Source organism: Cinclus cinclus, chromosome 1 (assembly GCF_963662255.1).
Source record: "Cinclus cinclus chromosome 1, bCinCin1.1, whole genome shotgun sequence".
Lineage (NCBI taxonomy): Eukaryota > Metazoa > Chordata > Aves > Passeriformes > Cinclidae > Cinclus > Cinclus cinclus.
In genome coordinates this window covers 90,808,128-90,835,357 of record NC_085046.1, presented here as the reverse complement: position 1 = coordinate 90,835,357, position 27,230 = coordinate 90,808,128, and the positions used below count along the sequence as shown (strand labels likewise).

General features: G+C 36.1%; 1 protein-coding gene across 1 annotated transcript in view; it reads right to left on the bottom strand.

The window, feature by feature from the left end:
• GABBR2 (gamma-aminobutyric acid type B receptor subunit 2) overlaps positions 1–27,230 on the bottom strand; it is a 457,122-nt gene that overhangs the window by 129,900 nt on the left and 299,992 nt on the right. Inside the window, exons 10-12 of the mRNA XM_062500339.1 lie at positions 25,352–25,502; positions 24,736–24,868; positions 12,189–12,296 (exon numbers count right to left, since the gene is read on the bottom strand). Coding sequence (XP_062356323.1) covers positions 12,189–12,296; positions 24,736–24,868; positions 25,352–25,502 — 392 coding nt within the window. The remainder of the gene's footprint in view (positions 1–12,188; positions 12,297–24,735; positions 24,869–25,351; positions 25,503–27,230) is intronic.

Here is a 27,230-nt window from a genome sequence, read left to right as displayed (position 1 = left end):
AAGGAACAGAATAGCCTTTGTTAAAACAGCCCATGGGTTTTTAAATCTCTTTTCTAATGCTTTCATTGGGTGAAACTAATACTACTCCTAGTATGGGTGGAGACATGGAAGAAAAAACAATGGGGAATCAAGTCCATAGTGAATTTGGATTTACATGAAATGTTGACACCTTAACTCAAATTTCTTTTACTCCCTCTTAAATGGCTAGGGAATTTATTGTATTGGCATATTTTAGTTGGTCTTCAGTTTTCCTTTTTAACTGATGCAGTTTATTTTACAGAAGTTGGCTGTTGAACTATTACATGTTTAACCTTTCTCAGTAGCCAGTGGACAGGGACAAAACCCTTTAAAACACAATTCATCTCACTTCTCCTGGGTAAGATTTAGGGTCAAAAAAATTAGTATTCTGAAACATGTCCTTCCCTTCCTCACTCCACACCCCCCAAGAGGAGGCAAAGACAATTAACTTCAGCTAAAAATATGCATTTGACAAATTAAAAGCTATGTGAAAGCATCTTTCAGAGAGACAGAAATGTCCCTCTCTACTCTCCTAAGCCAAAAAAGTTTCCTTGAAAAAAAAAAAAACAAAATATTTTATCTTTCTAATTAAAACAGTGCACAATTTAGCAAGGATAGGTGAGAAGCCCGGTGTCTTCCATATTTGTATGGACTATCTTCATCTGGAAAGTAAAGTTTCATTGGATTCAGATTTACCAACCCTTGGCAATATTAATCAAATGGATAAAGCAATTCCAGAAACAAGAGAGTGAAAGGATATTATTAAAAGCAGTAATACTGATAATTCACTCACAGAATCAAAATAAATAACTTCCTATTCATATCACATTAGCAATGCGTTCACATCACTCCTCCTTGCTCTTGTACATCTTTCATTTGTAGCTGTCCTTGCACTACTACAAATCTGTATTTTAGTTCATTTGTAAGTTTGGTAACCCTTTTTTGGGCAGGTAGTTATTAGAAAAAAATAGAAGTAGAGGTACAGCAAACAGCAGACCTCTTCCTTGGATACCTCTTGGAGTAATTCCTGCATTACTCTGCCCTTTTCTGGACAGAAGGGGAGTTGTGTAACAGCAGCTGTCACTGGCAGCAGGTATTATTCATCCCTTACTTCTGCCAGACAGCCAGGAGGAAGGCAAGCAAAAGAAAGCCCATAAGTGACCTACACTACCATGATGAGCTCTGGAAAACACAGTGGTACTGTGGTGGTGCTGCAGGGTGAGAGGCTGAATGCAGGGCACCTGGGGCTGCCTCCCACACCCATCACAGCGCTGGCCTGTCCTCGGCAAAACCACTGCTGGAATCTAGCTCTGAAGCAGAACTCTCCACCAGAATGCCAGTTTTCAGAAAAAAAACACTGTTCAATTATTTTCCACTTCTGCTAGTCATTAGCAGCTAGTCCTAAAAGAGATTTGCCCGAAGAAATGCCACTAGTATATCACCAACAGCACTTCTAAAAGGATTGCTGCTCTCCTCCTTCCACCTGCAGGAAGCTCAACTTTCCCTCTCCCCAGCCATCACTCCCACCCGTTAGAACTCCTTAAGTTCAGTACATTCACTCCTTGGGAAACACCAGATGCACTGAAGGAGTCTTGACTCAGATCTTGCAAATCTGACAAATTCTCTGTCTGACAAAAGAAAGTCATGAGCTACTGAGTCTCCTCACAATCAAAAATTTAACTTTTCTTTAAGAGAAAGGTTCTCAATTTTTCCCTTTTCATTTTCCTTCTAGCAAACTGTAAATCAGCCTTTGGAAAAATACATGGTAGCTAATAAAATCAATTTTTGCAAGTGCTCCCAAATCCTTGCTGAAGCCAAGCTCTCATACAGCAGCATCTGTGAGTCATATTTTCTACCATCTGTGATTGGATAGGTGAATCTGTCTCATCCTGGCAGATCTGAACACTGTTATAAATGCCATTGCCACCAGTCTGGACTATATATCTGGGTAAGAAGCGCTCTGTCCTCAAAACAAATTGACTCAGAATAAAAGCTGGCAGGCCATTTTCTTCTCAGCAACATCTCTGTATAAGCAAATCAAAATTGTTCTGAAAACTCGTGACCATGAAGACAGATCAAAGTCCTTACTCTCCACAGACTTCGCCATCTGATCACAGGAGTTAAAAAATCTGTCTAAAGCTCTGGGATAAAGTTTCTGCTCATGGAAGCTCTTTTCTGTGAGGATTTTCTAGAACTATCACAGGCTATACCACCTGCCATCATAACTGCAACTGTCCATTTGGTTATTATTGCACAAACTTTTTGTTGGATTTTTTTCATTTGCTTTCTAAAGCATATCCATTGTGTCCTGGAGAACCCTATCATCGACCACTTTGTAGGATCACCTGGCAATTTGGCAATCAAAAGTAATTAAACATGAGATTTTTTTTTTTATAGTTACAGCTAGGGAAAACTTTCTGTTATTTCTTGCCTTACTAGAAACCAACTCTGAAAATATTTATGACATAGACCCTAAAGCTGAACTCCATTCTAAACCATGAAGAAAGAATCTTACATATGAAGACTTACCCTTTCCTCCAGGATGTAACATTAGTTTTGTACTCTGATTTCCACAAAAAACTTTCCAGCATGACTGAAGAGTTAATTTACTCCTGTCTTTTCTTCAGAGTTATTTTCCTTGTTACCAGGTCACCTCCCTTTGTCAGAATAAAATATCTTTAAATTTAAAGCTATATTAGCTAGATCTTTGTGGTTTCTTTGTTTGTTGGGTTTTTAATTGAATTCATAGAAACACAGAAAGGCTGGGAGTACTTTTGCATTTATTCATAGGTTTTGATATAAATATATATTTTTTCTTTTTCATTTAAAATGCATAAAATGTTTTCTCCTATGTAGATCAACCCTGTCTAGTGTAGCTGGCAGAATAGTCCTTTGCCTTCTGGCACTAGCTGGATAAACACATAATGTTATTAATTAACCTCTTTCTTTAGTTGTCTCTTCCCCAGACTCCTGGGATGGAATCTGTAGAGAGAAATACTCTTTAAAGGATCCCTCTGTGAAGCTTCCTAGACCTTATTTATCCAAACAAATATCACTGAGATAAATTATAAAAGCCCTCAGAAATGTGAAACCAAATATTCTTCTCCCTGATCCATACAGAAATCCTGCTGATCAGTGTCCTCCCTCTGAACTGGAGAGGAAAGAAAGAAAATAGTTTGCAGGGAAAAAAACCCTGTAAAGTCTGTGAGCTTGCAAAAGGGACCATAAAACCACTCACGAACTTGTCTTCGGGATATTTTCTCCACTGCAGAAACTAACCTCTCATTTCTCTCAGTATGGTTCACACCTTTGGCTTGCTCCCCTACATTAAGTGTGTCAGCCCAAGTGGGATGGTGCCAGGAGGTTGGGGATGCAAAGTCAGTGCTGGATGGGTGAACTTTACCCTATGTGGGCTGAGGGAGATTCTATCTGAGAGTTATTAAAGCCATTAATATTTTAGAGAACTATTCTATAATACATTCTTAATTTCTATTGTGTAATGGAATGAGAAAACACGACCATTGAAAACACATTATGCATTGTTTCCAATAACTCCATAATGTTTTTTTCAACAGCTATTATGAGTACTCCCTATAATAGATTGTATGATTAGTATTGGCAATGCCTCAAGCTGCAATTACACCAGTTTTAATGAGTGAATGCTAACATTTAAAAAGACGTGTTGTAGTATTAAGGATTTTGACCAGTAAGTCACCGGAAGTAAAAAGCTAAGTTTTATTTTCTTAGAGGTATTTTGGTTGATTTGATGGAAGATTTGTCTATCTACTTATAAATTAAAAAAGCCCAAAACATTTGTTTCCTGTGAGGATCTGCTGTGACACTTGTAATCTAAGATCTTGGTGACTACTTTTCAGGATATTGGAGTGCGTGGTACTCCTGACAATAATGGACAATAGGATATGATCAAATAGCTTGACTCTGACAATGAAATAGCTGCAGTCACTAGCCTGCTAAAGCACATATTTCTAAAAAGTATCTTCTTTGCGGACTCCTATTTAGGATAGATAATTACATCACTGGGCAGACTCCCTCTCCCAGTAATGCTATCACAAATGTGGATGTGTTGACTCTATGCCCTGATGCCAGGAGAAGCTATCGATTAGAAGACACCTATCCTCTTTTCCAACTCATATGAAAAAAAAGCCACGTGGGATCATCCTAGTGGTGATGCTCCCTAGGGGAAGCAGAAAATAGAAACTTTTCAGAGGTTAGAGATGGAGAGAGACCAAGTGATGGGTGAAAAGATTTATAAAAATCCTTGTTTTTGAAAGCCTGAGCCTCAGTTATGACTACAATGCACTAGAGAATTGGAGAGGTGATTGTTTTACTAACATTGCTAATCCAACCATAAAGAGCGCACAGAGAGATATAAAATTAGTATTTTTCACAAAATCCTTTTGAAAGGACAAAAATAAAAAAACATGATAGCCTAAAAATGGCACTAAGAAATCCAACTGGGCAGCATTAGAACCAACCATTCTTGCTGGTGTTCTGGAGAACGGTATTAGAAAAAACCCTCAACATTGTGCTAACTTCTGCTCACAACCATAAGTAAAGCAAGACATGCTGCCTTGAGGAACCTGCATATCCCTCCAACACAGAGGTCAAATTCACCTTTGAGAGAAATATACTTGCTGAGCCCAAGATTACCTGGGCCATAAAAGTAAAGGACTTTCTATGAGAGGTATGATTTCTCATGTTTGGAAGGAACCCAAATCTTCAGGAATAAAAAGGTGCGTGAAGGGTTTAAAGGTTCAAAAAGAAATATTCTGATTTTGTTTGATACAACATTAAAATACCTAGACCTTAATATTTTCCTTAATGAAAAATTCTCTGGGAAAGCATGCTTCATCGTTACCAAATAGTTAGGAATATCAATGCACTTGATTACATTTACAATCCAATTTCAAGCTATTCAGGAATAAATTGCCTCATACTGTATAGCGACATGTTCTTTATTTCTCTGTCATCCAATAGTCTCATAATACATTGAGATTATGGCTGTAGCACCATTTATGATCACTTACATTTCACACAGAATTTTTGTTGTTTCTGTTACTACTGAGGTTTACCCTTATCAAACTGTACCGTGCAGAAATTTCCATACATAAATTACATAAATTGCAAAAGCAGATTTTTCTCCTAGATGTACAGTTCATTAGCTCAGCTTCTTTCTATGACATGAGCTTGAGATTTAGGTCCAAACTCCATATTTATGTGAATGTAAATTTTAGAAATGTGATTCCCGTTGTTCCTTAGTTGACATTTTGGCTGATCAGCTCTTATGAAAACCAGGATGCTTATTTTACATCTAAGTTTGAATTCTAAGATTACACTGACTATTTTTAAAGCTTTGGACTTAAAATTTATAGTTGCAACTATTTGGGAGAAAACAAATCAAAATAATTTGGTTTCCACTTATATCACTTTAGGAAGTACTGTATCTGTTTATTAATAAACCATAAGCCGTACTTGAATAATTTACACTGCCCTATGTCAGAGATTACTTGGTCCAGTGGTAAATATTCATAATGGAAAAAGATCCTGAACATAAGCTAATTTCAAACAGTCTTCTTTCTTACTGTCAAAGACTGAACAATAACACTGAACATTTCTTTAGGTGTCCATATGCTGTTTCGTTTTCAGCAGATGGTCCCTAATACATTGTTGTACTGTTGGTATGGTTACCCAAAGCAAATTTTTGGATCTTGACACATCTCTTCTCCAGACTTATGATCTCTCATATATGTTCAGTAGAATACAAGTGTATCCTAGGGGAAATTCATCATATAACTTTTTTTCTATACACATAAAAAGCTCTAGCAATATTTTTAAAAAATATCCTGAAAAAATATAAACATTTACGGTCTGAAAACTGACCTGGAAAAATATTTGGTAACAGAATTTTTAGATAATACAAACTGCATTTATGCTAATTCAGAACTATGTCTACATAGGATTTAAGTGAATAAATGAGATGTGGCCTGTGGGGTTCTGACCTAAACCCTCTGTCAATGTAATCTGGAGAACTTTGCTTCATCTATTTTTAAAAGATTAAGATAATGGGTAACTTTTCTTAAACCTCTTCAGGACTTTAGTGAGGAAAAATATAGATTGTAATAAGTTAAATTCCAGAAGTGGCTTGAAAAACTTATGGAAAATTTCATAGCTAGAGATGACACTCATTCTAGAAACTTCTTCACAGAGGTTTTCAAGTGACGGATGGGGAAAGCAAATGAATGACACAAGTTGAGAAGAGAAGCCAGCAGCACATGAACTCATAACTGTGTAGCCTCTAGCTGCTTTCTTTTTTTCTATTCCCCCCACCAGGGACACTGTGCAATCACAGGACCAGGCAGGGTAGGAGCACACAGCCAGCTGCTGCCCACCCCGACCTGGGCAATGAGGACTGGACACTGCTCAGAGTAGCCCATGTGCCCTGGTCCACAGACAGAGCCTGGATGGTTTCTAACCCCTCCCAGTTTTCTCTGCACCTGTTTTTGAAACGTTAAATATACAAGCTATAGAGGTGGGGTGGCCAGATTTGTGTTAAAAAATTAAGTGTGAAGGCAATGAGCTAAAACATCTGAGAATTCCTGCACTGCTTCACTCAGGTAATAGATTTGCTTCTCAGAAACAAAGAAAGGAAAGAATAATTTCTGAAAAATATGCTCAGAAAGATTTCTACAGCATGACAAATAATTCTGCAAAGTAGTAACTTTTCTTCATTTGGCACTTAACTGTCTTAAATATGAGACCACCTTTCTCAAAATTCCTACTGACTTTTTTCATTATGTATATTTTCTAGTTTAAGTGAAAAAGATCGTAGCATAAAACTGTGTCTTTTACTTCACAGTCCTATTCCATGCCCAGAGCAGACTCACTACCTTTGTTTCATGACAGTGGCATCCTGTAGGAAGCTAAGGCTTCACTGGTGTCCTAATAATCCACATAGGGGAAGAAATGTACTTTGTAGAGATCCTAGCAAGCTGTAGTTTTCCAATTATTGACTTTATAGCCACAACATAAAACTTTTAATGTTTTCATGAGCCCATTCTTTGTAAAGAAAATGGAAAGAGGATTCAATTATAGAGAGAGCTGCACACATCAGCAAGAGGAGCCTTTACATCTTTACACACCTCATCAGCTTGAGCTAAAAGAGTCACTAGTAGCTATCAGAATCTGTACAACTGCATAACAGGAAGACAAGGCACATATTTTGCCTGTAGGTTTTATAGACACATAGTAATGGAAAACAAGAACTGTAAAATTCCAAAATCCTGTCTTCAGATTTTATGCTTTGCCCACACTTCTTGTGCAATCATTTTGGCCAGTCCTAATTTCAAGATTTTTTTCTTGTTTCTTTCTCCATTCTCATTCCTGCTTTCCTTTACTAGACTACATCCCTACTTTTCAGGCCTCCCATTCTGCCTTTCAATCTTAATCTATTTTTAAATCAGACCTAGTCCTTCAATTACAGTTTGCTACTTAAATACCATACTCAGGCTCTGCATTCCATCATACTCACCTTTCTTATTCATTTCTTACAGGTGTTCCTGCCTTTGCTGTCTTTGAAACTTAGTTTCCAAGTGAATTTTAATCCAAATTCAGTCTCCCTCTTCAATATCTTCTCCCAGTATAAAACCGCAAGATTTTAATTTTTTTTCTCTTTTTTCTTTTCTTTTTTATTTTTTAATCTGGACAGGCTTCTGTCTTGAAGTCATTAGCAGCAAACCTGATTTATCCTCTTCAGCCTCTTTCCTGCTCCCAATCTCTTGGCCCTGAAGTTCCCTTGCACTGCCAGCCTCCCTTCCCCATCCTACTGTAAAAACATAATCTGCACAATCTCCTACTCATCTCTGCGAGGCATGAAGACCTTAGCTCTCCTCAGTACTCTTATAAGGACCTGGTAGGCCAAATGAATGACAATGAGTTTGCCAGATGGCAGCCTGACAGGCATAGCTAAGACAGGTTAGACTGATAAGTCACTTCTGTCTGTTGTGACTGGTTGTAACTTTCTTACCCTGTGATATTGGTAATACAGAGGTAAGCTTATGAATTATCGTGAAGGAGTAGAATAATGTTGGCAAAACTATAGCAGCACAAGTTTCAAGATAAGAGGCTGCTCTGCATCCCTTTTGTCATTATATTCTGTATTTATCTTGTAACAGCTTTGTCAACATAAAGACATATGCCACCAGAATTCTACAGTGGTAGAAATAACTGAGTACAATGGTAATATTTTCAGTGGAAACTGAAGATAAAAACATCCCTTCTCTGATGCCACAGTTGAAGAATTATGTCCAAGTAGACAAAACCAGATTGTACTCTGTTATGGGTAAGACAAGTTTATCATGGCAACATCAACTGAGATGCATTGCACTTTCAAATACAACAAATGCAACAAGGCAACATTGTGACCTAGATCATCTTCTGCTTTACTGTAGCCATTTACCAATGGCCAAATGCTTGTCTTTTTAGGGGCAGAATTTATAAAATTTATATAGGCTTTAAATACCACTGCTTTGAATTTCTTACTGTTCTAGTATTTATCAAAAGTGCATGGGCTTTATTTGGCATGCAGGAGTTGTGCAGGAGCAGTCACTGTGCAGGACTGCTTTAACACCCTCAAATACCCAAGATAGTGCAGGTCCCATCAAAATAGACAGCTTCTCATCCTTCTAAATATACCAGGAGCACTGGCTTCTGTAAACGGTTCAGCTAGCTAAAACTTCCCCAGGACACCACATGCTCTCCTGCCACTGATATTCTCCTCTTTCTCTTCTTATCCACTGCCAGCCCTGCTGCTGCCAAGGGAAACAAAAAACCAGTTCCCACCTCTCTCTGAGCAGCAGACATTCTGCAGCCCAAAACAAGAGAAAGATGTATGAAAACCAGAATTGCACCTCAATTATAACTGTTACAGTTATTTTCAATACTAATTCTATTCTGCTTTCCATTATCTCTGCCAATCTCTTCAAAACTCAAAAATAATTTATTTCCCCCTACTGATTTTGTCATTTCCATTTGACGAAAATTGATCCCCTTGCACCCCTCCGTTTCCAGCTAAAACTAATGCATTTTTAATTTGCTTCCTTTGAGCCCTAGCAAGATTAAAGATGGTGACAGAGCTCTGGGAATTTTGCCCAATTTGTCCTTAGTATTCTGATAACAGAGTGAGTGTATTCTGAATTTTATTGTTTATTAATTTCCAGTAACAGGGGGTGGATATATAAAAGGGTGAAAATAAAATAGACTTCTGAGAGCTTTATAAACAGCAGCTAATGAGAATCTTCAACTAATTTAAGACATTGTAACTCATTAAGTTCCACTTTCCACTGCAGTAATATGGAGTGTATTATTATTATTATTAGAAATTCTGTACATTTTCTCACACTGAGACAGGTATCTAATAATCTCTTCAAAAAGCCACATTGTACACCAAAGTGTACAGTAAATGTACAGAAGCAAGCTTGCCCTATCTGATGGAGATAAACATATTTATTCATCATCTCTCCCTTAACACCCACTTTCAAGAAGCAAATTAACCAGTATTTTCAAAAGCCACACAGAGATTCTTTCACTCTGTGCAGAAATTTCACTGTTGGCAAACATTTTCCTGATGAAAATATTGAGGATGACAGGCAAAGGTGGTATGCCTCAAGGTCATACAGATTTTACTGTCATACTTATATACAGGTAGTAACTGAAGTGATCACAAATGAATAGGATCCACAGTACTTATATAATTTTGGAACTTTGCACTTCTCTGATTGCAATGCCAGTCTACTCTGTCATGGCACAACTAATTCAGAAAACATTAATGTGCTTTTTTCATGTGACACTGCCTTTGTGCATTTGTCAGTTTAGATATTGTTTGCAAAAAATTTCTATTTTCTGTGCATCCATATAAAGAAAATACTTTGGCTGTAAATTACATCTGCAGAAAATGGAAATGTCATTCTTGCAAGATGTAAGTAAAGAATGCCATATTTTTCAGTCAACTCCTAAAAGCACTTTTATCTATCCTGGCAAATCAAAGACAGAAAATATATGACTATTAAACACTTATCATGGATAGCGGATTTGTTTTTACATAAGGAAAACTGTTCATGACTCATGCTTGTTATTTGGAGTGAGAGATCTAAAAAAAAGAATTCTTTAAAATTTACAGAACAAAATGTGTTATTAACTTAATTCCAGAATATTGAAGAAGATGGCCTAATAACCTTGATGTTTCCAGTGTCACTCAGAGTAAAGCAGCTCGTCCTCCAGATGTTTGAAAGTTTATCTGCCTTATACTGGTCAGTGTCTGTTTAAATGATCTTAAATAATTTTTAACATCCAGCTCTACATAATCAATTGCAATTTGCAGTTGGTGATGAGCCCCTTGAAGAACAGGGGCAATAAAGATCTTGAGGATTATGCTTAGTTAACAGACAGTGAAATTTAATACTGAGCAGCCACTTGCAGATCTAAAATGTAATGTTTAAAAAAAAGTGAGCAGAAGGTCAGTGACAGTCCATTGCAGTACCTGTTCACTCCTATTTGAAACAGTATGTATTGGAGAAATTATAAAATTCTGAGGATAATAAAGATTATGAAGTAAATGTTTTTATATGTTAGACTGCAGTGTCTTGTGTAACTTCACTAATTAAAAAATATTTGTACCAATATAAGTGAAAACATATTTTCAATGCAAAATTTCACTTCTCAGGAAGGTAAAATTCTGGCTGATCCTTGTTAAAAAACTTCAATATAGGAAGTGTAAGATCCTTGGGAAAAAAAAAAAAGTAAAAATAAGAAGAAATATAAAAAACCCTGGTTGTATAAACTGATATATCACAGTGGGCTCTTTGCACATGTGGAAAAAGGAAGAGGGTTCCATTTCACCCCATCCAGAGTATCCTGGTTTTGGTATAGAAATTTTTTCTAATTTTAGTTAGTTTTAAGATAGTTTGTATTTATTCATCATTATTTTTGCAATGAATGATAATGAAATAGAGAAAACCTGACATGACCGAATAGGAGGGGGAAGTACTAGCTCATTGTGTTGCTGTGGTGCCAGAGTAATAAATCCAGCTCCAGACACAGCATGTAATTCCTTAATAACCTTAGACATAAATCCTCTTAGAAACGGAGTTAACTCTCTCTGGCTCTAGCTGAAGTCCATTCCTACTAAGGCAATGATGTATTCTATTGTGACAGACTCCCTACACATTCCAACTATAAAAAATAACAGCACTAACAAAAAAAAGAAAAAAAAATTAACAACAGAGCTCTTTTATGACCACATATGGGGAAAACAGAGGAATCTGACAACGTTTTGGAACATTGTTCTACTTAATTTGGTTATATATAATTCTTTATTGGTTTTTAGAATAAAAATATTCAGATGCACATAGGAGCTGCTCTTGGCACTTCTGCTTGCTCTGTAAAAATATTAATCTTGTTTTCCTGTTTCATGCACATTCCTCTTAATGTTTTTACCAGCAAAATGTTTTCTGTTCAGCGTTTTTCTAATTTTTAAATAAAATCATCTGATAGAAGTACTTCATGTATGAAAAGAGGCTTAATGGGAAAAATATCATGAAGAGCTGCACTACTCCTAAGCTGAGCCTAATCCTTGACAGAAAATGTGCTGTACCAAAAATGACAGAGACAACTATTGTGGTTCAATTCTGATCACTCTTAGAGTAAATTTATGCAATTTCAATGATAATTAGAAATAGGAAGCTATAAGCAGGACTTTCTCTTGCCTCCTTCCTACCCATCTGTGAGAAATCCGCAGGTAATATCTATGTCTCAGACAGACATAATCAGAAGACATTTTATAAAATGAATCTACCAGAAGGAAAACTCTGGGTGCTGAAGCAACATACTAAGAGGGAGCAGAGATTCAAATTCACTTTGACAATTTACAGCCAACTCCACTGTCCCCCTCTTATTACAAAGACTGGAGGGCTGATGCTTGACTCCAACTCTCACAGACTAAACAAGAAACCAAAACGCCCTGATATCAAACTATTCAGGATCTTCGGATGCAACACATGAACAGTCAGCATGGATATGGACATCCAGGAAAGGTATGAAAATAAATAGAAAATTGTATTAACAAGGCAACAAGAGAAGAGTCTATTTCCTCTCACCTTTTTCTTCATTTTTACATTTTTGAAAATTGCATGGACTCTCCATGTTTTTGCAAACATTGCTCCAAATGCAGTTGTGTATCCCACTGTAAGAATCCATGTTCGGACCTAAAAATGTATATATATAAAAAAAAGCAAAGTTACTTAGATATCATCATTTCAGACAACTTTTTTGGCAAAACCCTGAGAGAAAAAAATCTGAAGAACATCACAAAATTTGATATTTAGTAGTTTCTCATTCATTGATTACTTGTTTTTTTACTCATCTGTCCATTCCTTCTCTAAGTAAAACAAATCTGGATGCTGAATGAACTATCTCTTTCATATATAAACCCATAAATCATAAATATATTAAAATATTATGTTCTTTTTTTAACTTTTTTTGTGCTATTTGCAGATAGGGGAAAGAACCAATGGACAAGCTCAAGAGACACTTGATAAAGATAAAAAGCACTCAGGGAGCTAATATGAAAAGCAACATTTTGAACAGAAATGAACAGAGAAATAGAGATGCAATTCAGACTGAATAAAAAAGGATTGCACTATTTGAGATACACTTCACTCAATGAACCCTGAGCAGTCTGGAAAGATAAGAACAACAGATTTTAAATTATCCTATGAGAGAAAATGGCAAAACAGCAACATACTTTTGGTTAGCAAACCTGGGGAGCAATACCTGAGTAAATGATAATACCTACATATGTGGCCTAAGAGAAAGGAGGTGGTGAGCTTGCACAGAGCAATGGTGTACCAGGACCTGAGCTTGCCACAACTTTGACACATACAAAACAGAAGATTTTAAAACTAAAATAATCAAAATAGAATTTATGTCTTAAGCATAAAAAAGACACTAAGTTTTTTTTTTTGTTTGTTTGTTTGTTTTTTAATAGAAAATCTTCAAATTGATCAAGAAGGACAGAATATAGACTAAAAAAGCATTTTCTGCAATTCCTCCACTGCCCGTAGCATCTTGTACACAGTCCCTTGCTTTAGGACTTGGTTTGAGCTGGGACAGTGACCTTCAGAGTTGCAGTAAGCTCTGCAAAGCCCTTTCTATTTCCTTTTCTCTTTTCATTACCATGCAGGTTTGGCTGTTTGAAAGCTTTTCTCCCCTGAACAGGCCATTACCTTCCCAAAGATGGATCAGAGACTACAAAGCATAGCAGGTAGAAGACCATGCAAGAGGCACAGCATGGACTTGGAAGCCTAGAGTTGAATCTGAAATCCTGAGAAATCACATGGAGCAATAATCTAATCCTCCTCCTAGAGACTTGACCAGCCCATAAAAAAGGGAGACTGCACAAAATTGAAAAAAGAAGTAAAAAACCAAAGTACTCAACCTTGCAGATGAAAAAGCTGGGGAAGAGACAACGGCTAAATACAGGGAAAGGTAAGTTTGAAAAAGGGAAAGCCAGTCTTCTTTTGGCCATGCTACCCATGCATGCTTGGCCAGCAGAGCTGCTTTGTGATATAAAAAAAACAATCTGATTTAGTGAAACTAGGATGTTCTAAGAACGTATTTGGGAAATAGTCTTTAGAGAACCTAAAGGCAATGATTTTTCATTAAAAACCAGCCTAGTTTCACATCTAACTTCTGAAGAGTTTGGGATTTTTATTTTGCAATTTCAGGATATGCAAGTTGATGAGAAACTTGCCACTCTAGTAAGATTCAAAACTTGACATCTAAAATAAACCTTAGGAATAATCTAAATGTTTCATATCTAAATACATGCTATCTATTTTTTGACTTTCCAAACTTTTCCAGATTTTCCAGTTTTGTATCAAAACCTGATCTTTTTAAACAAAATTTTCTGTGGAAAAAAAATTTCTCATTATTAATAGTGTTTAGTGACGAGGTATAAAGGCAGGGGGAAAAAATAAGACATACTCATTCAAAAACTATTGATAAAGCATTAAAATTTATGCAGTTCCTTAAAATAAATAAATAAGACACATGTGGTCCAAAATGGTGAATTAGTAAGAGAAAAGTGGTTCTTCACTATAAGAGTTGTGAGGCATCAGAACAGGTTGCCCAAAGTTGTGGTTGTCCCATCTCTGGCTGTGTTCAAGGCCAGGTTGGCTTTGAACATCCTGGTCTAATGGGTGGCATCATTGCCCATGGCCATAGAATTGGAACGAGATGATATTTAAGGCACCTTGTGACCCAAGCCATTCTAAGATTCTATGAAAAGTAGACACAGCACCATGAGTCTTAATATTAGAAAATGTTGTGATTGTGTACAGAAGACTGTTTAGATATTTGTATGTATATATTAATGACATAGTGGCATCTAATGTTGTGGCTTATCTGTTCATTTATGATAATGACCCTGAATATAAAGTTGACTCCTTGCTGGTTAATCTTGCTATTAACAAAAACAGTTGCAATTAAATTCAGACTACAGGAGTTTTGCCACTTTGTGACATTCGTGAATGTGATATTAAATAAAAAAAACTAAACAAACAAATAAAAAAAATAGAAAAAAGTATATTTTTAGGCCAGCAAAGCATTATTGTTAACTTCAATATTTTTCAAGTCTTTGCTGATTAACCACTATCCTGCATTATGCCTCAGTAAAACCACAGTTAGATCAACTCTGAGGGATTTTAAAAATACATTTAATATAGTCATGTTCATAGTAGCCAGTTATATTTTTTTAACTTCACATCAATAACCATACTTAGCTTTCAATCCTTTTGCTGTTATTATTAAGTATTCAGCTCTTCTGTGTACAGCTTAGTGGTATATTTGGCAAACAGATACATGGTATTTTTGTGTCTCTAATAAGACTGTTTTGTTCTCACTGAAACAGTAATTGTCTCTTGGGAATACTAATAAATTCAATTATGCTCATAATATGTTTCTAACTCAATATTCAGAAAAATGTTATTTCTGGCATGTTTGATTCAAAAAATTTTATGTATTCCTGACTGGGACCATGCATATTAAAATAACATAACTACTGTCTGTATCAGAAACATTCTAGCTTAAATATACCAGGATTTTGTCAAAATGAGATCATTGCTGCTAAGAAGGTAAGTTTCAGATAAAAATGAATTTTTAATTTTGAAGAAAATGACCTCAGATTTATCTGCTATAATTCATTAATGAAGCTGGCAAAATGAAAAATTTAGAAAACAGCAAAAGTCTGAAATTCTGATATCTGCTCATTTATATTCTTAAATGTATTATACCTCCATATCCAACTCATTTGAAAGAACATGTTAAAAATATCAGTAATTGAAGAGCATAACCATGATGTTACAAAATTGATCAGTAATTCTCTCATGTTGGTACTTTCTAACAATGCACTTCACCAGAAGCTGCAGGAAACCACTCTTCTCTCAGTACCCACCAAACAAGCAGGAAAATATCTCTTTAGTAGAAAAGAACTTGCATTGAAATGCCTGTTCTTAAGTAGACAAAAAAACCTGAAAAAAAAAATTCTGTTTTTCTTAAATGGTTAAGTCATTACAAAATTCTTGATGCCTTCAATTATTTTAGGGTGCACTTTCAATTATCTGCTTATACATCTTGGTTCATTTTTATTTTTTTGAATGAGCTTTGTTGACTATTTGAATATGTCCTACAAATATTTTGTTTTCTGTAATTCAAAGACATACAAGTGTCAAAGGAAATTATATAATTTGGTATACAACAATCAAGTATTCTTATACAAATAGTAAAATGGACTTCCCTCTGTTTTCTTTTTAGGTACTACACTATTTTGGCTCAGGATGTATTTTTGAAAACACCATGTAGGAATTTTTTCTTTTTATAAATTACTTGATAGAAGATCTTATGGTGCATTAACTGGGATAACTAAAAACAAACCTAAAAAAAATTTGTCTGGTGAATAGCACAGTTGATGAGCAGTAAACACTGAAAATATCTCCACATAGAAAGAGATCTCTCTGCTAAGGTTCCAGACTTGTAACAGTTATGACCATTATTTAAAAAACACACTATCTTCATCAAATATTAAACTTGACACAAATATTGTAATTTTTAGCTAAAGAGTCACTGCATCCATAAACAAGATATTCCTTACATCTTGTAGGAGGATCACTTTTTATTTTCCTTTGGCAGTAAAACCCCTCTGTTTTTTACCTTTCCATAAGGTGCTGAACACCTTTTATTTTTTTCAAGTAAGACAGTTCTTCTGCCACATAATAAGCATGGATAAGTTAAGAATCTTATGTAAAATTACTTTAAATTCAATCCTATTTCCTTTCAAACTTGTGCTTTAGCTGGCTAGTCTATAGTTGCTGCTATTTGATATCTTCACACAAATCTATCTGAGCCTCTCCCATCATCTTGTTATAGGAATGGTGATTACTAATTATAAATCTGTGTAACAGACATAAAAGTTACCTGATATTAGCACTCATTATTAATAAAAGAAGTCATCTTATTGTGAACAGTGAGTTAGTAAGGGGAAATTAATGAGTATTGAAAGTGCCAGAAACACTCTGAATAAAGAAGTAAAAAAATCTCTGTATATATGCCAACAAAGAAACTTACAAATTAACCAAACATTTTAGGTGGTGCTAACTTTCAGATAAACAACAATATTATTTGAATTATTTGTAAATATTTTATTTTAATATGGTTAAAATTCTATATAAAATTAAAAGGCTGCCTTGGAAAATGAACTGAATTAACGAAAAGTTAAAACTTTCATTCTTCAAGAATTTCCACTATTTGCTTTTGCTTGACCACCCCTACCTATGCATTCAGAAAACCACAGTTACAATCTGACAAGGAATGCCTGGGAAGGTCTTGAGTTCATGAAAATGGTAATAGCAATTTCAAATGTAGTTGATCAAAGAAGTGATGCACTTTCCTGCTTTGTTAAATTGAAAGAAAGAAATATAACCACCTGAATGGAATACATCTTTGTTAATGCTATGTTAATCCAGTTTGCCAATCTCAAGCAAAAAAAGAAGGTGTGATTATAGACTCAGAGTGATGAATAAAGAAACCCAAGTATCAGCACAAAGGGCCTTCATTAATTGTGTTAAATTCGCCAAACTTCTTATCACTTTAGTTTTTTAGTTTTAAATAACAGTTATTTGAACGGGATAGTGAAACTGCTTGGTTCTTTAAGAACTCCTTCAATTAGTAAAACATTTAGATTATGTTTCTGCAGTGGAAACACTCAGGTTTACGATTCTCGCAAACATATTTTTCCCTACCTCAACAAGTTATTTTTTTTTAACAGAACTTGGAAATCTTTCTTTCCACTCACACTCCATTCTCCAGCTTTGTTTATGAGGCCCAGACTGATTCACTTGAGGAATATCAATAATGAGCCAGTTCTATACACACCGTGGGTAGAAGCTGCAGTGCCCAAGGGTTAGGCTGCAGCTGAACATTACTGCTGAGCAGCTTGGCAGCATCTCAGTACTAGATATAGGAACTTAAAAGGAACAAATGTGACAATAAACCATGCTGTTCATTTAGCCCTGGAGAGAATAGTTGTCTTTAAGTAGACAATTGCATTGATTTCTGTAGAGTAACCAGGAGTTGGAAATTAAGCACCTTCTATTTTTCTTGGAAAACTGGGGACATAATGGATAATTATGATGAACCAAAATGTGTCATCTCAACAAGTTTTCACTGGGTTACGGCCCTGCTTCTATTAATGATGGCAAAATTGACAGTGTGAGCACCATCAGACCCCAAAGAATGAGTTTGTCCCTTTGAATTATACTTTTCTCATTTATATCAGACATTTTTGACAAATTTTTATTACATTTAGCTCATTTTTTAGAATTTGTGTGGCACCAGCACAGATTCCTGTAAAACATAAGTGGCAATAAGTTCAGAGAATTGAATCCCGCTGTTTTCACATAAATTAAATACTGAGGTTCATCTCATGCTGTGAGATCTCCTGTAGTGATTTCTTAATATCCTTTAGATCATTTTTCATAGTTAATCTATGGGTAGTGTAAAAGATGTTATCATTTCTCCTGTTTCTGTAAGGGGGCTTTAAAAAGTGTCTGCTTTTTCTACTGAAGGAGAGGAAAACATTCTAAAATTATGTTAATAAATCTCTGGAAAGGTTGTGGCGTATTTGCTTCAGTATATGACATAATTTTGTTTCTAGGATCTATTCAGCCTTATAACTTTTGCCTATACTCTTTTTTCTTTTCCCTCAAGAAAATGTAATTTACAAAAATAGAAGCTGATCAGGCTCATGTTATACTCAGTAACAGAACTGCTGTTGAATTAAATAGGAGTGAGATCAGTCTCAGACTGGATGACAGTGAGAACAATTATGGAAGAGATTATACAGAGAGAGTAAAAATTAACAGCTAAAAATTGAATAGGAAATAAACTGAAGAACACACACAAAATTAAAAAGGCCAGATGAAAAATATAAACAAAGGCTCTAGTTTCCAGAGACAAAGATAGATAGATTAGAAGTCTAAAACCTTTTGCCGTTCAATAGAAATTGAGTGTCTGTCTGTTGGATTTTCTTTTAATTTCATGGCCAAAACTAAACAATTTGAGCAAAATAATTAGGCAAATATAAAGTCTAAATACAGGAAACATCTACCCCGTCAAAAAAAAAAAAAAATAACCCCACAACAAACCAAAACCCTGAGTTTTGGGGAATGCCTGAAGATCTTAGAGGGCATGAATAAGGACCACACCATCAACTATCCAAATATCAAGGCCACATGTTTTTGGTAGCACAGGGTCTAGTCCAAGTGCCCTCCTGCCCACAGAGAAAACCACAGTGGTGGTTCAGCCCACATGTTTTCCTTTCAGTCTGTTGCCTCAAAACTGGTTAAACAGAAAATGCAAAGTGACATGCGAAGACAAAGCAGAAATAAATAAAAAGACAGAAGGTTCATACATCTCCCTCTCCCTGCTTTACTATTAGAGGCATGTCCCTCCTTTTAGAGCTGCCCTCAGCCAGCTTTTGGAGTTTTAGCAAATTGCTCACCATCCCCCTCCCCCTTCAGCCTGCTTCCATTCCTAGGAACCATTCCACAGCAGCTCACAACTGTCTCTTCCTGCCTGTTCCTCACTACAGTATCTAAGTCTCTGTTTAATGTGCTTTTCAGGATGTCTCTCCACTCTTATATCACATGGTAATCCCCACCCTTCAGAGGTTCAGGGTTTCCCTAGAAGCCCCTAACCATGGAGTTCCACCTTGCCTAGCTGTTCTCTCAGTATGGCAGATATAAGAATTTTTAAAAAAAAGCCACAAAAAAACCCAGTAAAAAAAAGAAAGAACCTGCCTTTCACATTTTTGCAAGGCAAGGAGTCAAAAGTGTTCACGACCCATAATTAAGAATAATACTAGTTCAAAATGCTAAGTGCATCTGAATATCTGGATTCATTCAAAGGTCACATTTTAAAATACACCTTTGAGAAGATATAAGGTCCACTGTTGCCATGAACGCACATGTCCTCAAGATATTTTTCTGAGGTAAACACAAATTCTGGCTAGTCAAACACACACTGTAGTAGCAAGCTGGACTATGTCAGTGGTCTGTGCTCTCTCCTTCTCTCTTTCTGTCTCTCCATCCCACCCCACAGTTTGGTTTCTTCTTTTTGTACTAAGAGTGTTTCCAAACACCCACATCATGGCTGAGAGCAACCAACTGAAATCTAAGAGCGTGAGCACAGTCTGGAGTGTGCAACAACCTTCACGCCTTTTTTTTCACTTTGTCCAAGTCAAAACACTGACCAGGCTCAGTGAGATCACCTGAAATCACAGAACATCTGCCTGGTTTTGGCAATGCATATAAACTATGTTAACTAATGAGATGAGCAAGATAAAGCATCCTTCATTTTAGGGCCTATGTAAATTGCAAGACTTAAATCTTCTTGTATTTTATGTGACACCTTTGCAGAACACTTTGGAGTTTAAAGGATAATCTGTCTGCAGAATAGGTATCTCCTATTAAAGCTTGAGCCCCATACTCAGTTATTCAAGACAGATAATTTGCCACTTCCCAATAACTGCAATGGCCCAGACAAGCACACTCCCCAGGAGAAAGTCTTGCTACACATTAGAGCTACCAGGACTGAGAAAAAGAACTGTTCACTCTACTGCTACCTAATGAACCAAGCCTTTTTTTAATGGAACTGTGGGTGAGAGCAACATGAAGTACTTCAAACATTTTCAGCTCCAACTTCATAATTCAATTTACTTATTTATAACAGAGTGCATAACGACTGTGGTCGTCCTCAAGACTATAGTAGGCTTTCATTCCATAGCAGTTGCAACTTGGAAAGACATTACTCATCTTAAATGTAAATCATTAAATTCTCAGTGGAATGTATTACAGAAGTCTAAACGTTATGATCTTACCTAATATTCTCTCTATTTTAAGTATCTCTATTTAGTATGTCACCTTAAACGCTATTCATAGGATATGTCACTAGCATTGCTAATTTTGAGTCTCTCTCTTCCATATAATGAGTGCTTTGAAATATGTTTCCACTTGCTTGCATTTTTCCAGTTGGCATCACATCTAATTTCACACCCTTACTTCTAACTTCTCCGTTTTTTTTATGATACCATGGTGATTCTGAGATTAAAAACAAAGATAAATCATACTCATTCTCTCTCTCTGAAACACTATGTACTTACTTTGGCATACATATGAATGTAATGAAATATTGTATTGCTTTTTCTTGTTCTGTGCAACCAATAAAGTTGCTATTAAGTAAGACATGATCTAATGGTTCAATAATACGCTGACCACTTTCTCAGAACTCACAGCTCTGGATCATTTTAATTCCATATAATTGGAGTTAAAAAATATGATACCTAATCTCTAATTCTGACATGGGTCTAAATTATGCTACACTTGCTATTATGAGTTCTTACTGTGAAAACACAAAATTATTATGCCTTCAAATATACTGATTACTTTTCCATAGAAAATGGGCATACCAAGATAAAAATTAGTGTGTTTGGGAACCAATTATCCACTCTAACATTCTGTTACAGAGTCCATATTTTATAATTTTAAAGACTAGTATAATACCCTTATTTGGCAAATTATTTTATTATATGTTTACTGTGTTTTGTTGACTCAACTACATTTAACACTTGTTTCTGTTTCAGCATAATAGCATATAGACCACCTCCTTCTATACCCAGTGCCTAACAGAGTGGAAAATGGTAGCACAGCTTAGCAAATAAATCCTTTGAACCTTTCAGGTGTTACTGGTGTAATTTTGGGTCATGTTTGAGTGTTCTTGGAATATTACAGCATTAGGCATATGCCACATAGATATAAACTGTTGAAAAGTAAAAAAAAAAAGCTGATGTTGCAAAGCATTTCACCCTCCAAACAGCACTACAAACAACATGCTCTAGAGAAAACAAACCCAACTAAGTTGAATGTAATACGTACAATTTGGAAATAATTTTTCCTGAATTTGTGAGGACAGAATAATAGAATGGCCTGGACTGTAAAATACCTTAAAGACCACCTAGTCCCAATCCCCTTGTTGTGGCAGGAACACCTTAGTAAACACAGAAGTTTTAAGGACCTCCTATAATCTTGCCAAAAATTGTCAGAACTTAAACAGAGAACATATATAATATATCCAATTAAGTACACTGGCTATTGGGTATATATTGCTACTCTGGTGAGATCTCATCACTTCTGAAATGCAGAAGACAGCAAGGGTGATTACTTGGCTTAGACAGGGGATAACACACTAATGACAGCTTTATAGCTTTGAATTTGCTTATAAAACTTGAATGAAAACTTTTATTTCCCTTCCAAAAAATATCTCCCTTCATTGACATATAACCATATGTCAGTGTCTTCTCTGTGTCTGAGATACAGTTGCTACATCCTGATGACTTGTCTCAATGGATTTTTATGATCATTCTCAATTGTAACTGCTTTATTTTAAAAGACTAAGCCACAGTCTGAAATAAAATGGGATTTTTAAACTAATCTCTCATGGCTAGAATGAGTAATCAAAAATCATGCATTTCAAGGGAGATGATGATGAGGAGAGATTTGTCCTGGCCTGATCCTATAAGCACTGGTATCTGTAAGCAGACCTTATGAAACCACTAAGCATATTGCCTGCATGGAAATCGGGATGTTCATGACACGGAGCCAAATGTGTACACTGTACCCAGCACCTGGTGGATGTTTTGAGGAGAGGAAGAGACAGAGAAGAGTTATTCAACAGGTAAGGGTGTTTGCCGCCCATATTTATGAATTTTCCAGCACTAATTCAGAGTTTTCTAGATATAATGAATGTACATTGCCACAGTGAATGGTAGCCATGTAGAGATTATATCTAAGGGAAGCATAAGCTATCCCCTTTAAAAGTATATAATTGGAGGAAAAATTTTAATGAGCAGGATGTTGGAAAAACTTTACTTATCAGTGGCTACTGAAAGATTTGTTGCATCTATGACTGTAGTACTCATTGCTGAGGTTTTCTGTACTGAACTGAAAACCTGGAAAGCCAAGACTGAGAAGAAATCTCAGACTCTGTTCTGTTTATACAGCATTTAACTATGTTTAAAAAAATAAAATCTCTGCTTAAGGCATGAGGTGGTATTTCTTAATTGAAGTTTGGTTTTAGGACACAGCATTCTTCCCCACCCCTTTATTTTATTCGTCACCTATCTCAAGTAAGTGTTTTACTCAAGTGAAGATCTATCCCTATATGGCAGATAAACAGACTTAACATAATGTTACAAATTGGAAAAAAGGAAGAGATATGTAGGATTAGACAAAATAAGCAGCCTACAGTTAAATTTTGTTGCATTTAGAAAATGAGACCAGCGATTAAATTTTGAGAGGCAGATTATAGAAAAATCAGATAGAAGAAATGTTCTAGCTCAGAGATAAAGGATTTTGGATATTGGTTCATTTTTCAGAGTTAAGACTGAACTGTTTCACATGTAAAACAGGACTCAAATTTAGTCTTATATAGCTACATTTGGCTGGAAATCTGTTTCCAAGAACAGCTAGGTGCTGATAAGTACCTCTGGTTCCTACTTTCCTTCTGTTCATCAGTGCATGGCTACTTCCAGAGGAGGGCTTTAGCCCAGTCATACAATGGACTACAGCCTGGCAAGGAACTCAGGAACTCTGGATACAAGCCCCTTAAGACTGAGTAGACGACAAGACTTAAAAATTGTGTCCCATGCCCAAGGGCATAATTCCTGGATAAAAAATGGTTGGTGTCATCTTCCACTTCCTATTGGCCCTATTGTATTCACTGTTATAGTCTAGTTTGTGAGAGGTGAACAGGATCATCCTTTTCAAACCTTTAAGGCATCTCTTTCTACTAGATTTATTGAGAATTAGAGCTTTAGTTGTAGGAAGACTGGATATTCTTTCCTTCTCCTTTCCTCTGCTGCAAAAGTTTAAGTGTCTGAAAGACAACTGTGTCCAGGTCCGTCTAAGGAAGGTAAGACTTTCCTCAGACAGTCCTGTACATTCACCTGTAGTATGTCTTCTAGTCCATCTTGGCACTGCTATGGAATCTCCAGTGTTTTGAAACAGTCTAACTCAACAGATCACATGGTTTCACTTCTATAAGGATTCCAGTCAGTATGGAGGGCTTCACTTGACATGTTGGGATGTATTTGCATCAACTAGCTTTAGGCATCCAACTTCCATGCTTTGAATTATCCTCTTGTAGAAAAATTCCTCTCTTGCCAGTCATGACATCAGAAAGTCAGACTCCTGAAAACAAAAGGTGCTGCGAACTGTAACATTCTAGGGATGTGAAGAAGAATCACAAACTCCTGAGTAAGTGTGATGTTTGTAGGCAACAGGTCAAGCAGAGACTTAGAGCTTCTTGAGAAGATATTGGATAAATTTAAATGTTGTTTTGTGCTGCTTCTGGAAGGAGTATCCTTGCAGTGAAGTTCTTGCCCTATCCCTCGCTCTGAAAGACCTCTGTCGGTCAGAGTAAGTGCCTATTACACCGAACAATTAAAACAAGTTTCTAGGTGGACGTATTTAATTTGGTTTCAGAGTTGCTTGTTTTGATTTAACTAGAATGTATTCCATATGGATCTAGGCTTGCAAGAATTTATAGCGTGGCCTGGAATTAATAGTAGAAGTCTTTGGAGAACTGACCAAAGAGACTGACTAAAGAGATATAGACAAGCAGCAGTCATGTAGCTTAAAATAATATGGAATGTATAAAGAAAACACTGTAGCTTTACAGGCATTAGTTGTCATGCTACAAACACAGCCTTTGGTAAACCATCTTTCTAGATATGATTTCAAAACAACAATATTCATCTACCTTTTCAGTCTGACATCAAATCCCAACGTATCTGAAGTTCTCTCTAATAAATAATAATAACAACAATAATAATAACAGCTGCCACCACTATAATGAAGCTTTGTGCATGCTTCAGAATTTGGTCCCAGAAAATATCCCAGGAAAGGACTACGAGAAACAGTGATTTAATGGAATGACATATCTAACTACTGAACTTTTTTGTTTGCATTTCTCACAGTTTCCTGTAAGACTGAATTCAACTAGAATTGAACTAGAATATATGGAGTTACTTACTGTGCAAAGTGTCTCAAATGTCTTTTCGGAGACAAAGGATCCATCAAGACCAAAAAGAAAAATAGATGCATAAGAAAGCATCCCTCCAAGGATAATAAGGTTGTTCATGTAGGGACTGGACATCTTTATTAGTCTATGGACAAAAGGTGATAGTGCATTAAAGAGGAAAAGATTACTGCTAGGCTACTAGATCAATAAAGATGAGCTTTTTGTAACTAGGCAAAGAGATAACTCTTCTAGAACTCCATGAAATCTAAAGGCATGCACAGTATTTGCTGTTTTGTAAAGTTAAGCATTGTTTCAGGTTTTTGAATGCTTAGTAAAAAGACCTCCTCTTTTACTGATGGATTAATTAGCTAGGGTTAATATTGTTAGCAGACAGTCAAACATAAAATAGAAAATTACACTTTTCAGACAGTATAAAAGCACTTAAATACAGTCTGTTTCAATGTGAATATATTACCCAGTGATTTTAATTAAATAGTTCAAAAACATCACCTTTCCACAGTTTTACATTTTCCCTATGTGTATATGTAGATATATGTACTTGACTGGTTCTACAAACATGGCATTAAATATGAAAGAATTTGTGATAGAAGTAACATGAATTACTTACTTCTGATTTCTGTTTTTGATGTTAAAGAACAAGAAAGCACTGGCCATTATCATTCCTAGGATTGTGAGGGCAGAGAGGATGCTGTAGAGAGGCAGGGAGATTTTGCGCAGCTCCTCTTGTATAATTGTTTTGTCCTTCGGAGGCTCAAGTCCTAGAATTTCATGAAGGAAAAAAAGGCTAAAGCTCAACCAGATGTAGAATTTCTGCAAGAAACTTTGTCTCACCTAAGCACTATACCTTGAATTAACACACTTAATAACTGTGAATCACATCAGTAGTTGATGAAATCATTGACTTTGACAGACATATATTAGTCACATTGATTGACATGAAGATTTGCATTTCTGGAACAGGTAAATATCCTCTTTGGAAGAAAAGACACAACCAAACCCCAGTGCAGAACCCCATACATACTAACTAGACTAATTTTAAAGTAAACAAACACTGAAATGCATACTTTGAGCATAATTTTACCAGGAGGTTATGCTTTCCTGAAACAATTGACAGAGCAATAAGTAGAAAACAGAAAGCATCATTTCTGTGCCCACTATCGTTGCCAGGGCAAATTCAAACAGCCTGTGTGGAGATCAGCCTTAGTGTAGCATCACTGGGCCAGGGGTTGATGGCCCTGGGGCTGGAATGCGGTCCTGGGCTGTGGGCATGGTGGGGGAAGCCCTGGGAGGAGGGAAGGGAGAGTTGTTGGTGCCCTCAGGATTCTACCGAAGGGAACAATATGGAAAAATGGATAGCGAAAGTTTTAAGGGACAGACCCACTTTGCAGATGTGGATTTGAATGTCTGAACTTAAAAAATAAGTTTAAAGCTGTGTAGTTCATCAACAGTCAGCTCCAACTAATTAAAGGCTTCTCGGTTTAATGAGGAGAATCACTTTCTGACAACTGCAATAAAGCTCTGCATCCCTGACTTCCCACACTTCATTTCACCTGCTTATTGATTTTTTCCATGGTGCAGGAGATTGGCAAAAGGCCTTTTTGCATTGCTGTCTTCCTTCAGAAACAGATCTGTGTGCCCTGCAGTTCCTGAGCCTGTCCTTTCGCATCGGCTCTCTGATGGAGATGCAAGGGCCACAGGGCTGAGCAGCTCCTGTCACAGCATGGCTGCAGGAGCAGAGCTGCAAGTACCTGACTAGCAGCTGTCATGGCTAAATTTTACATCCACTCCTCTGCCTTGCACCTAAAATAATATTCAAGGATTTGCACAATAAAATAGCTTTACTTTTAAGAGTTGAGTTGAAACAATTCAGAACATGGAAATTTGATGTCCTTTGGACTTTATGCCCAGCTTTTCAGAAAAAAAAAATTCCTTTACGTGCTTACAAAAAAGCCACAGTGGAGGGACCATTTGTTGATTTAACATTGGAAAGAAGTACCTGAGATTTTCCTCTTTCCTTCCACATTACATGTATTTACAGTCCATGGAAATTCATAAAATTAGATAAGTAACAAGTAAAAAAAAAACCAATAAAACACATTCCTGATTTAAAAGAACTAACACTAAAAAATAGAACTTCACCCTGCTGTTTCTACACTCTACAGAGTATATTGATGGTTTGTATATATTAAATATAAAAAAGCCAGTGAGCCTACGAAATTTATTTTCTTGTTTATGCTCTGGCCATTCAATTGTGTTACTTCCTGTTGCTGTGGAATTTTATTCAATGGTTTAAACCATTAAAGGACTACTTTTACTACTCTCTATTTCAAATACTTAAAGTTTCTAGGCTTCTTATACTGTCTGGAAGTCAGTGTCCTCCACATTGAATATCCAACTCTCTCAATGAAAAGCTAAGATGAATCAAAGGAAAATATTCACGGAGTCACATAATACATCTTAAGACAACCATACCACAGGTTATGGGT